At 45.3% G+C, this 21,032-nt stretch overlaps 2 protein-coding genes across 10 annotated transcripts in view; one reads left to right on the top strand and one right to left on the bottom strand.

Annotated features, from left to right (window-relative positions):
- Positions 1-7,950, bottom strand: part of GOLGA3 (golgin A3) — a 35,443-nt gene extending 27,493 nt beyond the window's left edge. The window contains exons 1-4 of one of the 5 annotated variants that reach the window (XM_006268992.4): positions 7,872-7,950; positions 5,033-5,381; positions 1,419-1,700; positions 430-542 (exon numbers count right to left, since the gene is read on the bottom strand). In XM_006268992.4, coding sequence (XP_006269054.3) covers positions 430-542; positions 1,419-1,700; positions 5,033-5,162 — 525 coding nt within the window. In that variant the 5' untranslated portion in view covers positions 5,163-5,381; positions 7,872-7,950. Of the gene's footprint in view, positions 1-429; positions 543-1,418; positions 1,701-5,032; positions 7,620-7,692; positions 7,828-7,871 lie in introns of those variants that run through there. The other 4 variants (XM_014598524.3, XM_059713448.1, XM_019486624.2 and 1 more) reach the window with 4 other exon arrangements.
- An 839-nt stretch (positions 7,951-8,789) lies between these two features.
- The window catches only part of LOC102560702 (uncharacterized), a 57,014-nt gene continuing 44,771 nt past the window's right edge, over positions 8,790-21,032 (top strand). Inside the window, exon 1 of one of the 5 annotated variants that reach the window (XM_059713450.1) lies at positions 8,790-9,616. Coding sequence is in view for 2 of the 5 variants with exons in the window: in XM_019486625.2 (XP_019342170.1) it covers positions 19,872-20,096 (225 nt within the window). In the remaining 3 variants the exon portion in view is untranslated. The other 4 variants (XM_019486627.2, XM_019486625.2, XM_006268994.4 and 1 more) reach the window with 4 other exon arrangements.

Below are 21,032 nucleotides of genomic sequence, written 5' to 3'. Positions count from 1 at the left end.
AAATGTATATAGCACTTCATCAACAATCTGATTTTAACTAGACTTAGTTAAATGCAACGTGGCCTGCAACATCCTTTGCCCCTAGGCAGTGGGTTCATCTGCTTCATATACTTGAGTAGATCATTTTTTAAATGAACAGTTTAAAAAATTGATACTCCAAACTGCTCTTCAAATTAGATTTTCCAAATTATTACAAAAATATCTAGAAGCTACTGCTCCATGAAATTCTAAGAGAGTAAGTGGCCTTCACATTCACTGGCAATGCTCCACAGACTTCAGCCACAGTGCTGATTTAACTGAAGGTCAAATTTGGCAGAGACAGAAAGACGATAAGGAAAGAGATTCAGATCAGGTCCAGTGAGAGTTTCCTGCTTTCCCACCCATACTAGAGAGTCCTTAAAAGCAAAGAATCACCCGAAAAGTTCTTACTCTTTCTTGGTGCCTCTTCACTCTGTATTGTTTCAGCTGCTCTTCCAGACGCCGTCTTGCTTGAAGTCTGATTTGTTCTTCATTCTCTAAGGGGAGTGAAGATTCTGCTGAACCTGCACATAAAAGTTACCCTTAATGTCACAAAGAGTCTGTGTGGTATTGTGAGCAACCACAACACAAAAAGGATGAGAAACCCTTCCATCCAAGAGCAACATGCTTCATGCAGAATATGTAGCATTCACAAGAAAGCTCCTTTGCATGCATCTTGGAACACTACTCCACCAATCTTCTGAAGTATCCTTGTGTAAGCATTGAGATCAGACTGCTTCTTGCAATCACTCATTGTTTATAATCAACTATCCAGTGATCTGAGAAAAAGAGTCTACAGCAGGAACAAGACTACTCTCATAATTCCCAACTCTTTTATAGAGCTCTGAATCTGACAAAATTGCAGAAACAGACAGGACCTATTTGGTCTACTAGATCCAACACTCAGAGGCTAGTGCAGGATTTTTTCTAAGGAACAGTTCCTTATACTGTGTTCCAGTTATTATTTAATAACTCTACTGATGAGGCTTTTATCACTTCCTTTGGAAAAACTTTTCCAAACAAAGACATTTCAGCAAAAGGAAGCTTTTTCTATTACCTTAAAAGTGTCCATTTCTGAATGTCATCCCATTATTTACAACATGGGAAAGAAGAGAACAACTTAACTGATGGTCACATAACACTCCCATTTACCATAATGTGCGGGTCAGTAGAATAAACAATTGGTTAAATGCTAAAGCACGTGCTTCAACTGGAACAGAGTGGTTTATCAAAAAAAGAAAAAAAAATGAAATTTAGTCCAAAATGAAGGAAAGGCTTACTGCAGAAATGAAGTTTAGTCCAAGCTTAAATGATACCATAGGGATTCTGCAGAGAGGCTCAGAGAAAAAAGCTTTATGCAGCAAGAGAAAGCAGGGGCTCTATCGTAAACAGATGCTTACACAATTCAGTTTCTTGCATGGGAAGACTTAGTTTGAGGGACTGCAAAGCTTCTTTTCTAAGAACTATTCCCTCAGCACTAGTTCCCTGAGACCTCCTTAGGTTGTCATGGAAACCAGCCACACCTGGAGATGGCTCTTGACCTTGGGGGCTGCTGGTGGAGTCAAAAGACAAAAGGGAGTCAGGACAGTGTGACTCTGGCCCATTCTGGCAGGCATCTCCTTTACTGTTTACTTCCAGACTTTCCCCTTCTTTTGGCACTTCATTGATCTTAATACTGGTAGCTGGAAAAGAAAGTTAAATTGTGTTAGTTTACACCAACAATCACCATGTTCATACTTAAACGCATTTCTGAAAACGAACCTAACAAATTATTTTTGTAATCAAGACAGGTTTAATGTTTAGAAATTGCCACATTGTTTATTTGAAAGAAAAGTTAAATGAAACATACTTAGTGTTCCATTCAGAATTAATAGAACAGGCAGGTATACTTTGCTCTCGTATAAAAGGTCTTTTTCCGAAAACCTCAGACTGTATCAGAAAAAAATTATCAACGTTCACAAAAGTCTGGTTAGACAGGTATTAAACAAATTTCAGATACAAAAAACTCAGACACAAGGAGGTTAAGTTTCCCAAAGTGTCACAGTGAACCAGCAGCATACCATAAGAAAGACCCTACACTCTAGTGCCTCAGTACAGTGGCAATATCGACATGCATAAATGCTGGACTGAAAACCCAACTGCACTTCCCAGCTTCTAATACGAGTCAAAAAAGTGTTGGTAACCCTGGGAAGAACTGAAAAAAAATGGCATATTCTTCTAGATGTATAATAGAATACAACACAAATCAAATAATGAAGCTGGAAGCATAAAATATAAGTCCCCACTATTTTATATAAAACATACACAAAAGCTAACCTGAGACCAGAACTCATTCCTGGTGGTGGTTTCTGTACCTTTTCCATGCAGAAAAATACATGCTCAACAATACCACAACCTTTCTACGGGCTTATATTTTAGAGGTCCACTAAACTTCCATATGGATGGGAAAAAGATGTTGTTATGTTGAATTTCATGATTAATTTGGAGAGAGACATTTCAGGTGGAAAAAAAAATCTACCCAAAATAAGTGGAAGTAATCACCTTCTGAGCACAGACTGTGTAGTGTTCTTGTAACTTTTGGAATAAGTAACAATGGTTCTCTCTAAAATTAAAAGAAGGAATTTGAAAATGTAACTGTTTTGTGTTACTGTCTGAGACTTAAAAAAAGGTCGACCTTCTCATATTCCAAGACTATAGGAAATATTCTTACATGATTACTTGGAAAAAAAAAAATGTTTACTTGAGTCAGTAGAAAAACTTACACTGAAATAGAATTTTTCCCACTGCTTGCTTTCCACATACATTCATCTCTCATTGTGGAGGGCTTTTGCTGATAACCTTTAGAAAACTACATGTAGCCAAGCAGATTTCAATTATTAAAATGTATTATCCCATTTGGACATTAAACTGTTGCTTCAAAAAGATGGCATATTTTTTCATCCAAGTTCTGAGGTAATGTCCCAAGTTTGCTAGAGCCTAACTTATACAGGAAAAAGTTTACCAGCATAACTGCACTGAAAAAACCTCCTAATGTCAGGATAGCTTATAGTGGCAAAAGAGTGCTTTTGTTCTTATAGCTTATACTGGTTTCTCCAAATGAAATTAACTATAGCAGGAAAAAGCTTTTTTTATTTTGCTGGTATAACTGTGTGCACTAAGGCTTCTGCCAGTGTAGAAGGGTTTTTTTGTTGGGTTTTTGTTGGAGTTTTTTTAACAAATCACATCCCTGAGCAGTCTCCTAGTGCTGACCTGACCTAGCGTGCTGCTGCAACATATTGGAAATTCTGTACAGAGTCATTTAAATTTCAAGCATGGAAATTTGCACTGAATAACTAAATTAACAATATAACCTCTATGGCAGACCCTATGTTATTTGTTTGTTTAATAAGGCCCATGTATAATGGGACAACAATTTCAGTGCAACATGCCTCAGATGTTTTACTTGTTTTCAAGGGGGAGTTTGTGTTTTCAAAACTATGTTGAGTAGGGCTAGGGCACAGGAAGCGATATGCAGTAAGCATACGGATGAATGTTTTGCTATGATGACAAGTAAAACAAACAAATGAACAAAACTGTCAGTGGGTGCATCTACATGTGCTATTAAGGTGAAAAAATAAACTACAGTGCAGTTTGTGCCAGGTTCAGCATCTACACATGTGCCTGGGACTGTGGCACTTTGAGCCAGGATGGAACAGCCCTGGGTTTGCAGGGGATCTGGTGGAGTGGGGGGGAAGGGGTCAGCCCCAAACTCCAGGTGCGGCATTGGGCTGCGGAGGAGCTGGCTGGGGCGTGAGGGTGCTGAAGTGCAGGGCTAGGCAGCAAGCAGCCCCCCACACTTTAGCACCCTCAGCCAGCCCATCACCATCTACATGTGCGTTTCAGCACACGTATCTGCCATAGGGTAGTACAGTCTCTGACAGTACTATCCTCTGACAGTTATTTTACTGTGTGCTAATACTGGGTGCATGTGTAGGCTGCGATGCTTTACTGAGGAGCTAATTAGTCAACTCTGCGGTAAAGTGCACATATAGATGGACTCGGTGTTGACAAATAAGTGATCAAATGTGGGCTTTATCCATAACTACTCAAAAATGATGAGGGCTGTTCAGACAGTCAGAGCTACATTTTTAACCTGTCTTCCTATAACTAAAGTGATGCAATTATAATTATGTTAACCTATCTTCAGTTGCTTGAAAGCAGTGGAAGTAGTGGATAATTAGATTAAAATAAGAGAAAGATTTCTACCTATTTGTAAACCTCAACAGAATTGTTAGGAAGACAATCCTGAGATAAAGAGAGGAGACAGTTTAATCTCTGACTTTTATAAAAGATAAATGATTAATCACATAATCATACTCTGGCAAGTGAAAGGCTATCTACTTTATTTTCTTAAACTGAAATGAACACTACACATGAAAATAATTCCATAAAGAAATAAAAAGATAAGATGCGACTGCGGAGTAGAAAACTCCATATTATATGGACACTTATTCCAGAATAAGTGTACCTTTTTTCTTCATCTATTTGTTTTGTTTTGTTTTGGGCCTTATGCCCAATTTATCCACCCCAAAAGTAGATTCAGCTGATTTGGAAATTATAATCTTATTCTGGAATGTTGGCTCACATAATTATTCTGGATCAGTTGTTTCAGTATGGTTATTTCTGAATAATTCTACTCATACACAAGTCTTAAAGACCCCTAAGCTCTTATTTGCTGAAGACCAGAAACACAACACACACTGAACATCCTTTTTCCCAACTGGCTACCAGAAGCATTTTAGTTAATAGCTTTAAAACAGAAATTAAGAAGTTTATAAATTAAAGAGGAATTCATAAGACAAGACAGATAGAATCTCCGTCAGGCTTCTTAAGTAACATACAGTGCAATCAACTGCTGAATCCAACAAAAGCCCTTTCAATATAATCTGCATAGCAAAATAAGTAACAGAGAGGCCCTAGAAGAATCAGACATTGATCCAAATCGTATAAAAAAACCCCCAAAAAAACAACTTACTAGTGATTTCACCTTCAACTGGCAGATCCAGTTTGGCCTTGCAATCCACGAGTCCTTCAGAATTGCTAGAGGCCACATTGCTACCTCTGTTCTCCAATAGGACATCTTGCTGAACAGATGAAGAGTCCATGGTAGAATTGACCCAGATCCAGAGAAATTATTTCTTCTGAATATTTTGCATTCAAGTGAACTACCAAGTCCTGTTTCTCTCCATCAGCAGCAGTGCTAGTCAAGATGCTGCCTAGTAGCAAAACGCCGAGTTTTTCATTTGCTGGTTTACAATAAGCAGCTGGGAAATTCCAGGAGGTCATGAAAATAGCCTGCAGCTATTACCAAGAAGCTGCATTCTCTGGAAAAAAATGCATTTATTTTTAAAGCCTTTTCTTATACCTCTGAAGATACCAGACAGTAAGTAGCACTTATAAACTGTCATTAACCCACCCCATCCATTTATTTTCAAGTACAGAATCAGAGCACTAAATGATAGTGCAGACGATAAAACACAGCCAAGCACCCACCTTTCTATACAAACAAATGAACTCTCATGCATTTCTCAATTTTCACAGTCTAGGTAATTGTGGAAGGCTACAGAAATTGGTTCTGCAACAGACAGCTTATTAGAAAGCCTTACCCCCAAGCCCTTTGTATGTAAATATATTAAAAACCTGTCACCAGCCTCAGTAAACCAGAAAATATGTGATGAACTGTCCTGCTCCTACAAATTACAATAATTATGGACATTCTTACTCTGGCCTCTCATGCTCCATTTTCATCAAATGGGGTTTTTCAGTTGAAAGTCAAATTATTTTACCTGTATAGATTCAAACAGTGTTTTGAATCTTTTTATTGCTAAAAATGATGGCATTATTGTTTACATTGATTCTAGTATTTGCACAGCAACCAAGACATACTGCTTTACAGAGCATGAACCACTAATTACAGCTAGTGTTGACAGTTGAAATGAGTCTTGGCTGCCAGTCAAAGCAGGTCTTCTCTGGGTGTGACTAACAGGAAGATTTCCAATGAAAGTTCATAGAATTCACACATGAGTTTCCAAAACATCTAGGGTCTAAATCCTAATCTATCTAACTTGATTACTGCAAATATGCAATGCATTTATTTTAATATGATCACCAACAGCTAACGAGATAAAAAAATAAATGTAGGAGACTATGCAATTTAACATTTTTCCTGTTCAGAAATAGGGCACCACAAGCACTTAGCTAAAGTTTGGGTTTTTAAAGCGAAAGATGTTTTAAGATCCAACCAAATTCCATACAATTATCTATCTGGAGCCTGTTAAATTTCTGTCCCCTCTCCATCTCCAAGAAACACTCCTGACACTTCTAAGGCACTACCATTTAGTCTTTTTTGGCAGGGGCAACCATCTCAAAAACACACAAATTTAAGGTCAGATCATGGAATCACACAGGCAGAATTCCCAGTGGAATCAACAGAAATGTCATGCGTGAATGGACTCCCAGTGCACACCGCACCCCCCCGAAGCAGTGATCCATGAACATACTGGTATTTACGTGTACACCCTCCCACACCCACTGCTACATTCACAGATCACTGCTTCTGGCAGGATGCTGCCCATGTACATACCAGTATAGAATCACAGAAAATGAGGGTTGGAAGGGACCCCAAGAGGTCACCTAGTCCAACCCTCTACTCAACGCAGGACCATCCCCAACCCGATCATCCCAGCCACGGCTTTGTATGCCCAGGTCTGAAAAACCTCTAAGGATGGACACTCCACAACCTCTGTGGGTAATGAGAAAGCTCTACCTAATATCCACCTACCTAACCTAAACTTCCCTTGCTGCAACTCGAAGCCATTGCTCCTTGTTTGGTCATACATAAACATATATCTGTATATGTGTGTGTGCGTTTTTTTTTTACACACACACACACACCTCTCTGTCCGGGGGCAGGGGGTCAAATCAGGGCGACCGCCCCAGGCCCTGCACTTCAGGGGGCCCTGCAAAGCTGGGCACCATGGCAGCAGTGACTCCACGCTACCACTGCCGGCCCCCAGCACGTGGTAGCTCGGCACCCCGCCCTCGCCATGAAATCCACTGCCAGCTTCCTCGCATTCGGGGGCAGGGCCCTGGACAGGCTGATTTGCCCCGGGGCCTGCACCCTGCTTTGTATACATGACACACCATATAGATATATATATGTGTGTGTGTATAGATGTGCACATACACTCATACACCGGGCATATTCATAGGTAACTGCTTCTGGGGAAACACTGGGAGTCCGTTCCTTCCAAGCTGACACTTCTGTTGATTTCACACACGCACAAAGTATGTCACACACACACACACACACACACACACGCACAAAGTATGTCACACACACACACACACACACACACTGCCCGTCCGTCCCTCCCGCCCACAGGCGCCCCTGGGTCCGGCGCTGCCCGGTGCCGGACCCCGCCGCGCGCCACGGCTGCCAGGGCGCGCGGGTTTCTGCCGGGGCACGTCCGGGCTGGAGGCGCAGCGGCCGCGGGGCGGACAAGGGCAGCGCAAGGCCCCGCGGGGACTCCCCGGGCCTCAGGGCACGTCCTACAGGCCCCACCCCCCCGCGGCCGTGACAAGGCCGGTCCCGACAGGCAGCGGCTCCCCCGACCCGGACCCGGACCCGCAGACCTGCCGCTGCCGCCGCCGCCGCCCGCTGCTCCAGCCCGAGACGTGGCGTCTCACCCGCGGGCGGGGGAGGGGGGCGGTGCCGCGCGTGTCTCCTCCCCGCCCCCGGGAAGGCGGGGCTGCCGACCCCCCTCCCCCACCGCGGGACCTCCTGCCTCCCCGCGCCCGCCCTCACCCCGCACCCTGAGCCGCTGCAGCCGGGCGGGCGCGGGGCGCTCCGAGGGGCCGGGGCGGAACGGGCCGAGCAGCCGGTGTTCCCCGCGGGCAGGTTTGCCCAACGGACCTTCCGGGAGGGCGGACGCCGCTTCCTGTTGCGCGGAGGGACCGCATAACGCGTTGCCTTCCGGTTGTCCCTCATGCTTCCCCCCCCCCGCCCCCGTTTATGTTTATGTTAATGTTAGTATGAGAGGTTGTTTTTTATATAATTTTTACATGTATGAGATTTTGTTGTGTTTTCTGTAATTTTAATATATTTCTATTTTAATTGTTGCTCTTTGCGCGGGGACCCAGGCCCCGCCCCGCCCCGCCCCCTCAACGCGCCCCCACCGGCCACGTGGCCTTGCGTCAGCCACGTGGGAGACGGCCGTTAACTGCATCTCGGCCCCGCCCCCTTCCTCCAACGACTGTGAGGGAGGGGGAGGGGTCTTAACCCGGTGCGTGCGAGGGGTAGTGTCACCCGCTCCAGGTGTACGAGCATTACCACGTTTACACGATCATTTCAACCCTTGTAGGATGTACAATCAATACAAAACGTACCATCATTTTGGAAGTGTCTCATTGATGCAGCCAAGTCGCTCTGGGAAAGCCTTCACTGACTTTCGGGCTTGTGAGCACTTCCTTCTGACTCCTTACCACCTTGACCTAAAGCAACGCTGCAACTTGGATGACCCAATGCTCGCTCGCTGGCTGGCAACTTACGGGGAGCAATAGAAAGTAAAGAAGATGACGTATTTGCATGCGTTGTTAAGGGTTTTTTTTCACGCTGGGGAGTTTTTAAGCAAATACGATCATTTTGAGCTTCCAATACAGTCATTTCATATTTAAGACCTGGCAACGCTGGGGAGGACAGCGCCAGCTCCGATGCCAGTTCCCTCCACTGTGCCCGTCTGCCAGGCCTTGGCCCCGCGGGTTGCCGAGGGGCCCCGGGCACTGCTGTGCTGAGCCCCCTGTGCAGCAGGAAGCTTTGCAGCGTCATGGCGAGAAATAGGACTCTGTCCATCCCCCCAGAGGGTCCTGCAGAGGCATTCATGGCTCCAGTTCGGCAGAGGGAGCCAGCATGCACCCACAGCCCTGGCCACCTCAGGGGGGCAGAGCCCTCGTGTACTCCCAGCCCCAGGGCTGCCTCGGTCAGGTCACGGTGGATAAAGCCAGTGCATACCCACAGGCACGGCCTCAGTCAAGCAAAAAAAAGCCAGCGTGCACCCACAGCTGCAACCAGCCTCAGGCAGACAGAGCCGGTGTGTACCCACAACCAGGACCCGTTCACTCAGGCCGACAGAGCCAGCATGCACTCGTACCACGACCTCCTCCCCAGGTGGACAAAGTCAGCATGTACCCATAGCCGTGACCACCCGCTTTGCAGCCACTTCCCCTTTTCTTTTATTGCCCTGCCCAAATAGACAGGCAGGAATCCAGAAATCACTTCTGTGTGAAAGAGGCCTGGCCACATGTCACAGCGTGGAATGAAAACACCTCTTAGGGCATTGGTTGTCTTTGTAAGGAGGCCTGTAAGCCATTAGAAGCCTTAGTCTATAACAAAGACATTTGTGGGGGACATGATCCAGGATCTGTGTTTGTCATCAGGTGATTCCAGGATGTATATGCATGTTTTTTTGTTCTGAATAGGCGTGACTGGGAGATGAGAAAACACCTGGAAAAAAAGTGTGCCACTCATGGACAAGAGCCCAGGAAGGGGCCTTGAAAACAGGTAAGGAAACAAAAACAGTCCTGGGAAGCGACAAAGCTGAACTGCAAGAAAAGCTGAGGATGATGATAGACAGGAGTCGGTGAGTTAATGAACATTGTGGTAGGGCACACTGTGGCCCATGATCTGAGGTTGAAGCCTGGAATAGACAAGACTTACTCCAAAGTAATGAGAAAATTCCCTCTGAATTTTTTGAGGCTCAGAAAGAGTAGTTTGAGGACAAATGCTGTTTTGATGGGAAACCACAAAAATTCCTAAACAGACAAGATTTGAGACCAGAGAATAGCATCTTCTTTCAGGCTTGGTTATTATTTTTTCTAGATAAGGATATATGCGGGTCATAGGCAATATATAAACTGATTTACTTCCAGCTAATAAGGCTTTTAGTTTCTTACCAGTGGAGGAATGAAATAATAATCTTGATATACATTATACACGTGCCAGGTCCATGTTGGCTCTTTCCTCATCTCTTAGCAACAGAGCACTGTCATTTGACGGCAATGACTTATCCTTAACATGCTATTTTGCAGATTTCCAATAAACACACAATGGACAGAGTTTTATATAAAGTCTCCAGAACTACAGTTCTGTCTTATGTTGTTGTCTGTGAGCTTTGCTGTCTGATTCCTGTTACTAGGTATCCAGTAGGAATAGACATGTCTTTGCTGTTTATTTGACAATGAACTTGTAACCATATGTAATGTTTGCATTGGATTAGCAAAGATTTTTTATTAATTTTGAGAAGAACCCTTGAATGAATGGATATGAATTGAAGTCCTTTAGGAGTTATTTTTTATGACTGTATCTGCAATGGATGTTGAAAAAAGCTATGGTGGGAAAATATGAATGTCTAATTATTGTATAGTCAACTTGCATGACATCTCATTTGCTTAGCTATTATTGTAAGAATGAAGAATAGATGCTTCGCTACAGAGAGCTCAAATTAAGAACGGGAGTGAGTCACTAATGTAGCATTCCAGTTCCAATATTTGCTAATGTTTGCTTCTTGGCTTCAAGCCTTCCTCTTGGCGACAGTTAATTGCTTGAGTAAAGCTCCCAAACTATTTGTGACTTCATGTATATGGCCCTGAGAATCTCAGTCACTTGCTCAGAGACTAATAGGGCATATCCAGACAAGCACGCACGTGCAGTTTACAGCTTCTCAAAGCTGTTTGAGGCACCGCAAACCATATGAAGCATATGTGCAACTGTTTGCTGCGCTGCAAATTTGACACTGGGATCTCCCAGTGTAAAAAAACCCCACATAAAATAAGTGATGTGGTGCACACAGCACAGAAACAGAACCTGGCCATCCAGAGCCACCATGTGGCTGCCAGCCAGGCTCCATACAGCCAGATCGGTGCTGCTGCTACCTTGGGAGGCCTAGCAGAAGTGCTGCCCTAGCCTCCCAAACTGGAACAATTTGGTGTGTGCCAGAGAGTGTGTGCAGGGGCATGCCCTGGGGCACAAAGCAGTGGCACAAATATGTGCTGCTGCTATTTGTGCCACAGCAAATGCACACCCCTTATGTACGTGTTCATCTGGACTTGCCCATAAAGATTGTCACAAATAAGTGACGTGCAGTAGCTGCAATTGGAAGAGTATTTTTCATATTGAAAAATGTTTAGTGCTAATTCTATATATATATAAAAGGCTTAGTCTGTCTGTCTGTGTGTCTGCCTGTAATGCTTTTGGAGCGCTCTGGTTGTCTCGGCAACCAATCACAATGCTTACTGAAACAACCAATTAGAGTGCTCCGCACAGATAGACACACAAACTGACAGACAGATGCAGGGTGGGGAGTGGTGTGGGGCCAGACGCAGAGCAGGTAGGGGGGGGAAATGACAGCGGGTATGGAGCACTACCACAATAGAGGGGATGGAGCCAGGCCTCGCCACCCCCCCCATCTCTGGTCCTTGGAGGCGGCAGCGGTGTGGGGTGGAGGGGGATGGAGGGGACAGAGCTGGGGGGTTAGGCCAATGCCACTGGCTTCGCCCCCCACCTCGGCCCTGCTCCTTGGGGACAGCAACAGCGTGGGGTGGTGGTGGCGAGGTGCTGGCCTTTGTAGATTCTAAAGTCGGAAGGGATCCAATGGATCATTGTGTCCGATCCTCTGCCCCGGCAGGAAAGAGGACCAAGGTCAGATGACCCCAGCCAGGTGATAGTCAAGCCTCCTCTTGAAGACCTCCAAGTTAGGTGATAGCACCACCTGTCTTGGAAGCCCATTCCAGACTCTGGCCACCCTTATTGTAAAAAATTTCTTCCAAATGTCTAATTTAAATCTACTCTCCACTAGTTTGAACTCATTATTCCTAGTTACTCCCTGGGGCACTTTGGTAAACAGCACATCCCCAATTCCCTGCTGTCCTCCCCTGATAAATTTATAGGCGGCTACAAGGTCACCCCTCAGCCGCCTTGGCCCCCCATCCCTGCCATCATTCTTGACCGGCAATTTACTAGTAATATAGATGGTACCAATATGCTCTGCCAACCTAGCTGTTTAAATAGCTAAGAACCAGACCAGGACAATCACAGATCAAGAATCCAAGTGCATAAAAATCAGAAGTGAAAAAGATATGTGGAATTTCATAGGCTGTTGCTCTGTCTCCATAGCCCAGGAAGGACTAATACCACACCCAAACATCTGTTCAGGAACTTCCTTCAGAACACTGCTATTCTTAGATATAAACATTAAAAAGTAACAAAATTATTCCCCCTACTAAAGCAAGCTATGTGAGTCTTTGCCCATGCTCCAGAGCCAGCCACAAGTTTCTTGCTTTCTAAAGATCTCCTTAATTATTCTCTCTTAGCCCTTTGTAAGAGACTCGTACACTTTCCTAGCAGAGTCAAAAAAGCTGGCTGGCACCTGGCGCTAAAGTGTGTGGGGAGGATGCAGTTACCTTTTTTACCATTTTGCTATTGTAACATATTTCTCATATTTATAAGGCCAAGTTCAAAAGTTGAGGTCCCAGTGCTGAAAGTACTATATCATCTATAGCTGCCATATTCAGTTTCTGAACTGAGAAGCTTTTCAGATGATCCCTAAGGTCAAAGTTTAATGTGCTATTGACAGATTCCTTTCTGGATTGCATTCAGCTCTCCTCAGGTAGAGAAAGTGAGAATGCAAAATCTGTAAGGGAAATTTTGCTCCCCTCCCAGAGAGTACCAACTGAATACAATAGTTCACTTTTGTAATGTTAAGATGACAGGTGATGCTGTAATACAAGACAATTCTATTTGGCAACTTTAAACATCTTTGGCAACTTTAAACTGCTAATAAACTGGAGGATCACCTGGCCTCTCATTAGAATAGCAGTGTTACACCGGTACATCTCCCTCTGATACTTTCCAGAGCCCAGTCACGTTATGATATAATATTTAACAGGCATACAGCACTTAATTACAGAAGAATGAACCTGAACAGCACGCTCACCAGGGAGCTAATGATCCCCCTTGCTTATTCGCTCTGGTCAAAATAATCAACATATTGTTCAACTTGAGAAGTGAGCCTGAGCTTAATGCTGCAAGACACTGAGTACTGCCTACAGGATGCTGGGCACTCTCCAGCCCCATTGTGGTCAGTAAGGCATTTGAGTCTGGAGAATTTTAATTTTTGCATCCAAGTGAAGGAACAATGGGAGTAAGAGTCTAGATTACTTCTGACTGTGTAATGCACTAGATTGTTGGAGATTAGATTAATTGTTTTTGAGAGTCTGATCCTATTACATAACTATGGTTTGTAGCATATTTGTGGATGAGATTTGTTTTTTTAACAGATACTGACTTGAAGGTTTATTCTGATATTTTTCTACAGCAGATTGAGGCTGTATACTTATATTTTATTGGCCTCTGAAATAGTAGAAATTGCATTAAATTTAAGGAAACTTCTAGTTACCTTTTGCAGGGGGAAGGAAAGGGAGTACTACAGTGTCCCCGTTAATTCCCAATCCTGCAGACATTTAGATTGCATAAAAATTCTTGTGTAAGCAATTGGGGCTACCTTCTATACATTCAAAAACATGTTCTGATATATAAGGTAACCATATTTAAGGTACAAATGCAACTGGTGGGGTGCAGGATTGATTTATGAAAACTCTTGAAATACTGTACTTTAACAAGTTAAACAGTCAGTACAGTCTCACTACCTTTTTAACTACTACTGTCTTTGGGCTAAATAGAAATCAAACTATTTTACAAATCAAACTATTGTTAGCCAAACCCATGTAGATTTACAGTAGCAGCATAATATGACCAATTACTAATATGAGTGATATCTTTTACTGAATCAGCTGCATAGTTGGTAGCGATTTAGATGAACTTACATGCACAAGGTACCCTTCCTCAAGTCCTTGTACCTGAAAGCTTGTCTAAATCTCTCCCAACTTGGTAATTGGTCCAATAAAATATATCACCCACAAAAAATCTTTGCCTCATATATTTCTTAGATCATCACAACTAAAACATCACTCCAACACTACTGACTAATATATTAGTAATATGTTAAAATATATATCATGATTACTCTCTTGAGCATTTTGAGCAAATTGAACATAAAGATTACTCTATTTGGTATAGGACAATAACCCATTTAGAAAAGCTTGTAATTAGAAAAATCACTACACAGCTGATCAGAAAGTTTTTAATTTCTTTTTCTCCAAGCTTCTCATTAAGGAAACTAAGCCAAATTGAAAGGACAACCAATGAACTCCTACAGAACCAGTAGGTGGCATTCTCCGTACAGCCCAACAGATCCAGTTACAGTAGTGGACTTGTTTTCCATATTATTTTCTTAACGGGGTTCTTGTTCTCTAACCACTGACAACACCACAGGTATGTTTCAGTTTCCTGAGCTTATTGGATGCTTTTTCCGCTTACACATTCCTCTTATTTGGTGCCATTCAGTCTGCAAGAACCTTTTCCTTTTTATTAAAAATAAACCTGTTCTGACCACACACAAATTATAAAATTACTACTAAATGATAAATTACAAGCAGCCTCTGGCATCCAGATCCCCATCATACCTCACTTGGAGGAAAAATATTTATTTGTACTAACTGTAGAAAATAAAGCCAAATACAGTAATTACAGTCCTTAGCAATTTGTTCTATAAATTACTCTACTGTAGATTAATAATTCCTCCTCTTTTTTAATGCTGCCCCAATTTACTCCAAGATTCTTTTAGAAGTTACTATTTTGGGATGGATAATTACTTAAAAGGCTATTTTCCTGGGTTTTTTTATGTTGATGAGGCAGATGGCATCTGTATGTAGAGAGAAACACAATTAATATTGTGGGTTAATTTCAGTAAACATGAAAGATACTCATGTGACTGCAGTAACCCCAGATTGAATCTAGTGGATATAATCAGTTTTTGCCTTTCACATAAAAAGGCATGAAAAAAAATTAAAAGGTAGTATTATGTGACAAGAAGGTTAGTAAATCTGGATTCTAGTGAACCAAGGGATGAATAAACTGCAGATCTGAGTGGCAGTTACTGAAAATGCCTTAATAGTGCTCTTTTCTTCCTCTTCCACCTGGGGCTGTTAGTTTGGATATGCCAGCTACTCCAGAATGCACAAGCTACACTGAACTGCATTAACTTCAGAGGGACATTACACTGGAGTCTTTCTGGGTTTTGAGGGTTAGATTTTTTTTTTCCACGTGTTGCACTTTTAAGGAAGTGAACCCACAAAGTTTCCCCTCCACTGTCTAGGCCGGGGTGGGCAAAATGCCGCCTGCGGGCCAGTTGTGGCCCGCCAGGCCATTCTATTCACCCCCCGGGGCCTAAAAAATTTAGAAAATTAATATTTATCTGCCCCTGGCTACCTGTCATGTGGCCCTCAATCGCTTGCCAAAACTCGGTAAGTGGCCCTCCACCTGAAATAATTGCCTGCCCCTGGTCTAGGCTATAAAAATTGTTTTTTACTGTTATTCAGTTTCACCTGCTTACAGTAAACATATTTTACATTCAACTTTTCATGATCATTCCACCTCTTAAAGAATCAAATTTAATATTCCTGGGCCACTGGTTGAGCAAGTTCTGCCACTTGTATTCATAAGTCTCACCCATGAGGTTGATGGTGACATTGTTCCAGTGGAACATTGCTGGCTTGAGAGCTCATGATCTTCCCCAGCATTCTTTCCTGCCCATGGCAGGGGGTTGGACTTGATGATCTGCTCAGGTCCCTTCCAACCCTACCAACTATGAAACATAGTGAAGCAGTCCCTTAGGAGACTTGGGTCAGTCCTATGAAGGGCTTTCAAAATGGGTATGAAATCTTGAATTTGACTTGGTATTTAATTGGAAGCTACAAGCCAGAGCAGAAAGAATACTTTTAGTCCTTGGTATATTGGATGGAAGAATCTTTAGTCCTCATGTTGCACGTTATGGAGGCGAGCTGCCTTCTCACATGGGACAATGTGTAGGAGTGCTGAGGAGAACTTAACAGTGAACACTAAATAAGATAAAGATTATACTTAGCTAGAAAAGAGATCATGTTAATGTCTGTGGATGGGAGAGTTCAGAACCTTGAATATAAAATGCATCATAAGAGGTTCACTGTTCCCAGTTAAAAAAAAAATTAGATTTGTGTAACTTTAGATCCTTAATTCTGAGTAGTGAGTATTTAGGGATTTAAAGTCACATGATACGATGGAGACAGATGTATGCAGCAGGTGGATGTTGAGCTATGACATACTGAAAGGACTGGAGGGGTAGCTGGGTCTGAATTCAGCATAAGCAAGGAATGAGAAAGCCGTACATGTTTGTGTCTGTGGTATATGCTAAAAGTCCACAGTTTGGAACAGCATCATAGTCCACATGGCAGCCTGTTTGCCCCAGAAGGATTATGGGTACCTGCACTCAGATGACCCCTGGAAAAGAATCCAACTAACAGAAGTAAGATCTTTAAAGAGAGCTGCAACACTAGACCCAGGCATGTTCTTTACACATTTTCTTATAATATATTTCCAGTCCTGTCAAATTAAGAAAAGACAGTCTCGAAATAACCTTTTCTGCTAGCTATCCCTTGACTTATAGGTTTATCAACTCCACATTAGCATAAGGAAATAGGAGATGGAATCTCTTTGGCTAGGGATAGACATTACACAAACTGGTTTAAGTGATCAGAAGCTGGTTTAAACCTGTAACAGAACAGATGCTCAGTGCCTATAAACCAATTTGAAAATGGCTGAAACCAGTTTGAGATAAAATGGTTGAATGTAGTATCAAAGATAACTGATTTGACTTAAACCAGTTTATTCAATGTCTGTCCCAGACCACTTGCTGGTTTAAGATAAACCAGACTCCCCCAGCATCCTGGCGTGCTCTCTGCTCCACAGCAGGGCTGGCCCCTCCCCTCTGCTCCCTGGCTACAGCTCCAACAGAGACTGCAGACATAGCACTGTCTGCCCATCTTCCCCCTGCCCTACCCCACCTTTGCTGCTTAGTGGGCAAACAGGGTTCCCTTCTCCCTCCCTCAGCACAGACCATAGGCATGTGGTATGAGGGGTGCCTGTGCCTGTCTCCAATTTCACTGAGACAGGCAGATAGAACAGTGACTGCTTACCAGCTTTTGGAGCTAATCAACAGGTCAGCTGCTAAGCTGTTTAAGAAGAGTTTGAACTAATGGAGAGAGGCTATTGTTTTGTTGATGAGGTGATAAACACTGTTATCAGCCCCTTCCTGGCTTGTTCACCTGTCAGTTTGCTGCAGACAGTGTGAAGAAGCAGGAAGGGAGACTGAAAAGCTCCATATCATCAACAGATGCACTGCACACCCCTCTTTGCCTCAGAGTGCTAGCAGGGGTCTGGGGTCTGGTAACACTCCCACCTCTTGAGCAGCCAGGGGCAGGAGCGATGCGTAGCGGGTGCATGTGCACCCCTTGAGCATGGCAGTGCACCCCCTACAAAAAGCCAGTGGCGTCTGCGGGTGGTCAGCGATCCTTGCCGGCAGCATCTGCAGGTGGTCAGCGATCCCTGCCAGCAGCGTCTGCAGGTGGTCACCAACCCCTGGTTGGCGCTTGCCACCCCTCCCCCCCACCGACAGTGCTGGTGGCATCTACGGGAGCTCCCGTTTACCGTTGCCACACTCCCGCCTCTGTGCCCCTCCACCCATCGGGGGCACGTGTCGTTCATGGCTGGGGGAAAAGCCTGGGACAGTGTAAGCGGACCTCCCTAAACAGAGTGTCCTGCTGGGGCCTGGCCACACCCCACCTCAGCTCAGCACTCTGCAAGGAAGGGAGGGCTGCTTTAGCATCCCCTGGCTTCTAGCCTGAGCCACTGCAGGCATGTGCCTAAATTTCCTCAATCCAGAGAGAATGGCTGTCGTGTTACAAACCCATTCATCTTAGCTAGGTTAGACTAACCTGCAAAGATTGAATCAATTCAGGCTCAGGTTTTTTGAATGTCTGTCCCTAGCCTTTATTTACTTCTGTCACACTGAGCTTCATGTGGAAAAAAAAAATGACTTTTTTTTAAGGATTTTTCCAGGCTTAACACGTATTTATCTTGACAATTCTCTGAGATTGAATTGTGAGCATTAGAAAAGCAGTGCATGTCAATCCTATCTTATAGAGACCAGACTGTTTCAGGCAGGAGAGCTCTATTGTAAAAAAAATATGCTACAAGGGCTGAAAAATGTCAAGAAGTATATTTATTCAGAACATTTTTTATTTAGTAGTACAGTATACTTAAAGAGTTGCAATTTATGACTGACAAGAACTTTTCCTAGAAATCAAATTATTTGCTTAAAAATAAAATAGTGATTGCACACAGAGTGCTTGCAAGTAGGGTAATCAGCTCTGTTTAGCTACAGTGTTTCTAATATGCCCATAATCAGGACATCTGCTCACAGATTCCCACTTAACCCAAACGGCCAAGTCCACAAGCGCAACGCCCATGCCACACACATTCTGCTGCACGGCAGGTTACCCCAGGTGAGGTAGGGGAGGCTGGGGCCAGCACAGTTGCTCACCCCAGCAGCCTTACCTGGAGTCCTGGGGGGCCTTGGGGAGCTGCAACCACAGCACTTCTGCAGCTGGGAGCCTGGGTGACAGCTGGAGTGTGGCTCCGGCCAGCCAGGCTCCGTTTCTGGCTGGCGCATGCTGCTGCCACATGCACCGCCCTGCTTTTTTTTGGCCTCAGGAGACCCCAGGAGCAAGGTACCAGCACAGGGAATGCCTGCATGTGTGGTGTGTCTGTGGCACCACATATCCCATATCCACACTCATCTGGACATAGCCAATGAAGCTTGAGTAGAACAGGTTAGAACAGGTTAAACAGTCCTGCTACTGCCTGCCTCTGTGCCTTGCACCAGCCTTACTTTGTTTCTCTCAGGCTCCCCTCTTCCGTAATTGTGGGGATAATTCTTAACTATGTCCCAGAGGTGTTGTGACAATTAGAAGACAGCTATACAGTTAGTTGGAATGTGTCAGGGCTAAGCATTGTTGTTGCTTATGGATTTCCTAGATGCTCTCACATTCCCTGCACTATAATGCAGTCAGGGTAAGGCAATGTGCGCTAAGGAAATTAGAAAACTGTTACACTTAACAGAAAGTGATTTTGTGCTTTAAATAACCTTATGTCTGCCTGATGTACAACAAAGTTGTTATGTAGCTGGCATGCTGTGGCTCCCACTTTTCATGCATCTTATCTCCTATGTCTGTTTCATTGTATTCGTTCAACATCTTTTGTCCTATGCCTGAACTGTAAGCTCCCGGACACAAGGATTTTTATTTGAGGTTTGTTTAGCACAGAGGAATTATACTATAGCGCAGAGGTGACAGAATATTGGATATCTCTTTTTAAAGAATGCAGTGTCTATATGCCCCACTCCCTTGGAACAGGTTGGGACTAGTTCTTTGGAAACAGGACAATCTGGAGACAGCCTCCTTTCTTCAGAACCTCCCCTTCCCAAAATACTGGTCCCAACCTGTTCCAAGGGAGTGGGGCAACAGCAATCAGCAGCAGGACCACCTTGTTAGCAGGTGGCTTCAGTGTGAGGAAATGGAGCAGGGCTTGGGAGGGAAGGAGTGTCTACTGAGCACTGGTGGATGTAACTACCGACTGCAGGAACAATACCCTCCCTCCCAAGGCCCAGTAGTGACAGTCTCTCTTCCCCATCTGCATCCAATACCCACCTCCTCTCTGCCTGGGAGGGCCGACGTTTCTTGCACGTACACATGCAGGATCTTAGAGGTTCACCCCCAGCAGAAAGGTTGGTTGCTCCCAAGAGCTACGTGCCGTCTGATGGCAGGGGATGAGGGCGATCCACCCCCTTCCTCCCCTCCTGTTCTCAGCCCCCAGGGACCTCTGGTCTCTTCCAGAGCTGGAGAAAATTCAGTCGGCGCCTGAGACTGCGCTTCCTTTGCAGCCCGCTGCTGTGAAGAGCACGGGGAAGAGGTTGACAGGAGCGTGCGAGGGGCATCTCCTGCCTTGCTCCCCTCCCCGCTTCAGGTGGCTGCCTGGAGAAGGAGGGAGCGAGGTAGGGCGAGCGGAGAGCGGGCGGAGGGAGCGATCGTGGGAGTGGGGGAGAGCGCGGGGGGGGGGGGGAGAGGAGGGAGGTCCCGGCTCGAGGGAGTAGGTATTAGTAACAGCTGCTCCAGCCCGCGCTCGCTCCCAGCAGCGCCCGCCCGCCCGCCTGCAGCCAGAGACACAAGATCATGGGCAAAAGTTTCTCCCCGCGCTGCTCGGGGGGGCTCCTCCTGGCAGCGGCGGCGCTCTGCTTTTGGGGGGCAGCGGGCAAGGTAACGGCTCCCACCCCGCTCTTCCCTGGGGTCCGCCCAGGTGCAGCTCCGGCCGCGCGGGAGGAAGGGATGGGGAGGGAGATGCAGGGCTGGGGGTCGCTAGTAAGTGAGCGTCGCGGTGCCTGGCGCTTGCCCGGGGGAGCCGCTGGCAGGGCGGCGGCGGCCGCGCAGCTGGTCAGTCCCTGCCGCTGGCCGTGGTTTGCGTGCGGGGTGAACAGCGCCGGGAGGGAGACTAGGGGCTCCCGCTGCGCCTCGCCGAGTCCCGCCAGCTCTGGTCTCCGGTCTCCGCCGCGGTGTCGAGGTGGGAGTCGGAGAGGTCGAAGAGCGCTTCGCGGGGGAACCGCCGGAGCCGGGAATTGGCTCTGAGATTGAGCAAGAGCCTGCTCCGTCTGGTCTGTGGCTGGAGCAGCCTTGGGAAACGAGTCCAGGCTTTCCTAGCTCAGAAGCCTGCGATCAAACGGTTTACTGGCAGCTGGAGAGCACCTGACACTTGCCAAGAGCCGCGCAAACGCTAATAGGTGGGTGGTGTTATCCTAGCCCTGCAGGCGGGGAGGACACTGAGGTAGGGAAGCTGTGAATTATTCCGGGTCCTGCCGGTGGGAGGCTGTCAGAGCCCATGCCCATCTGCTCTGACTCCCAGGGTTCAAATAGCTGAGCTGGGGAAGTGCCAAGAG

Source organism: Alligator mississippiensis, chromosome 10 (genome assembly GCF_030867095.1).
Source record: "Alligator mississippiensis isolate rAllMis1 chromosome 10, rAllMis1, whole genome shotgun sequence".
NCBI classification, from domain to species: Eukaryota; Metazoa; Chordata; order Crocodylia; family Alligatoridae; genus Alligator; species Alligator mississippiensis.
This window is presented reverse-complemented; position numbering and strand designations above follow the sequence as displayed.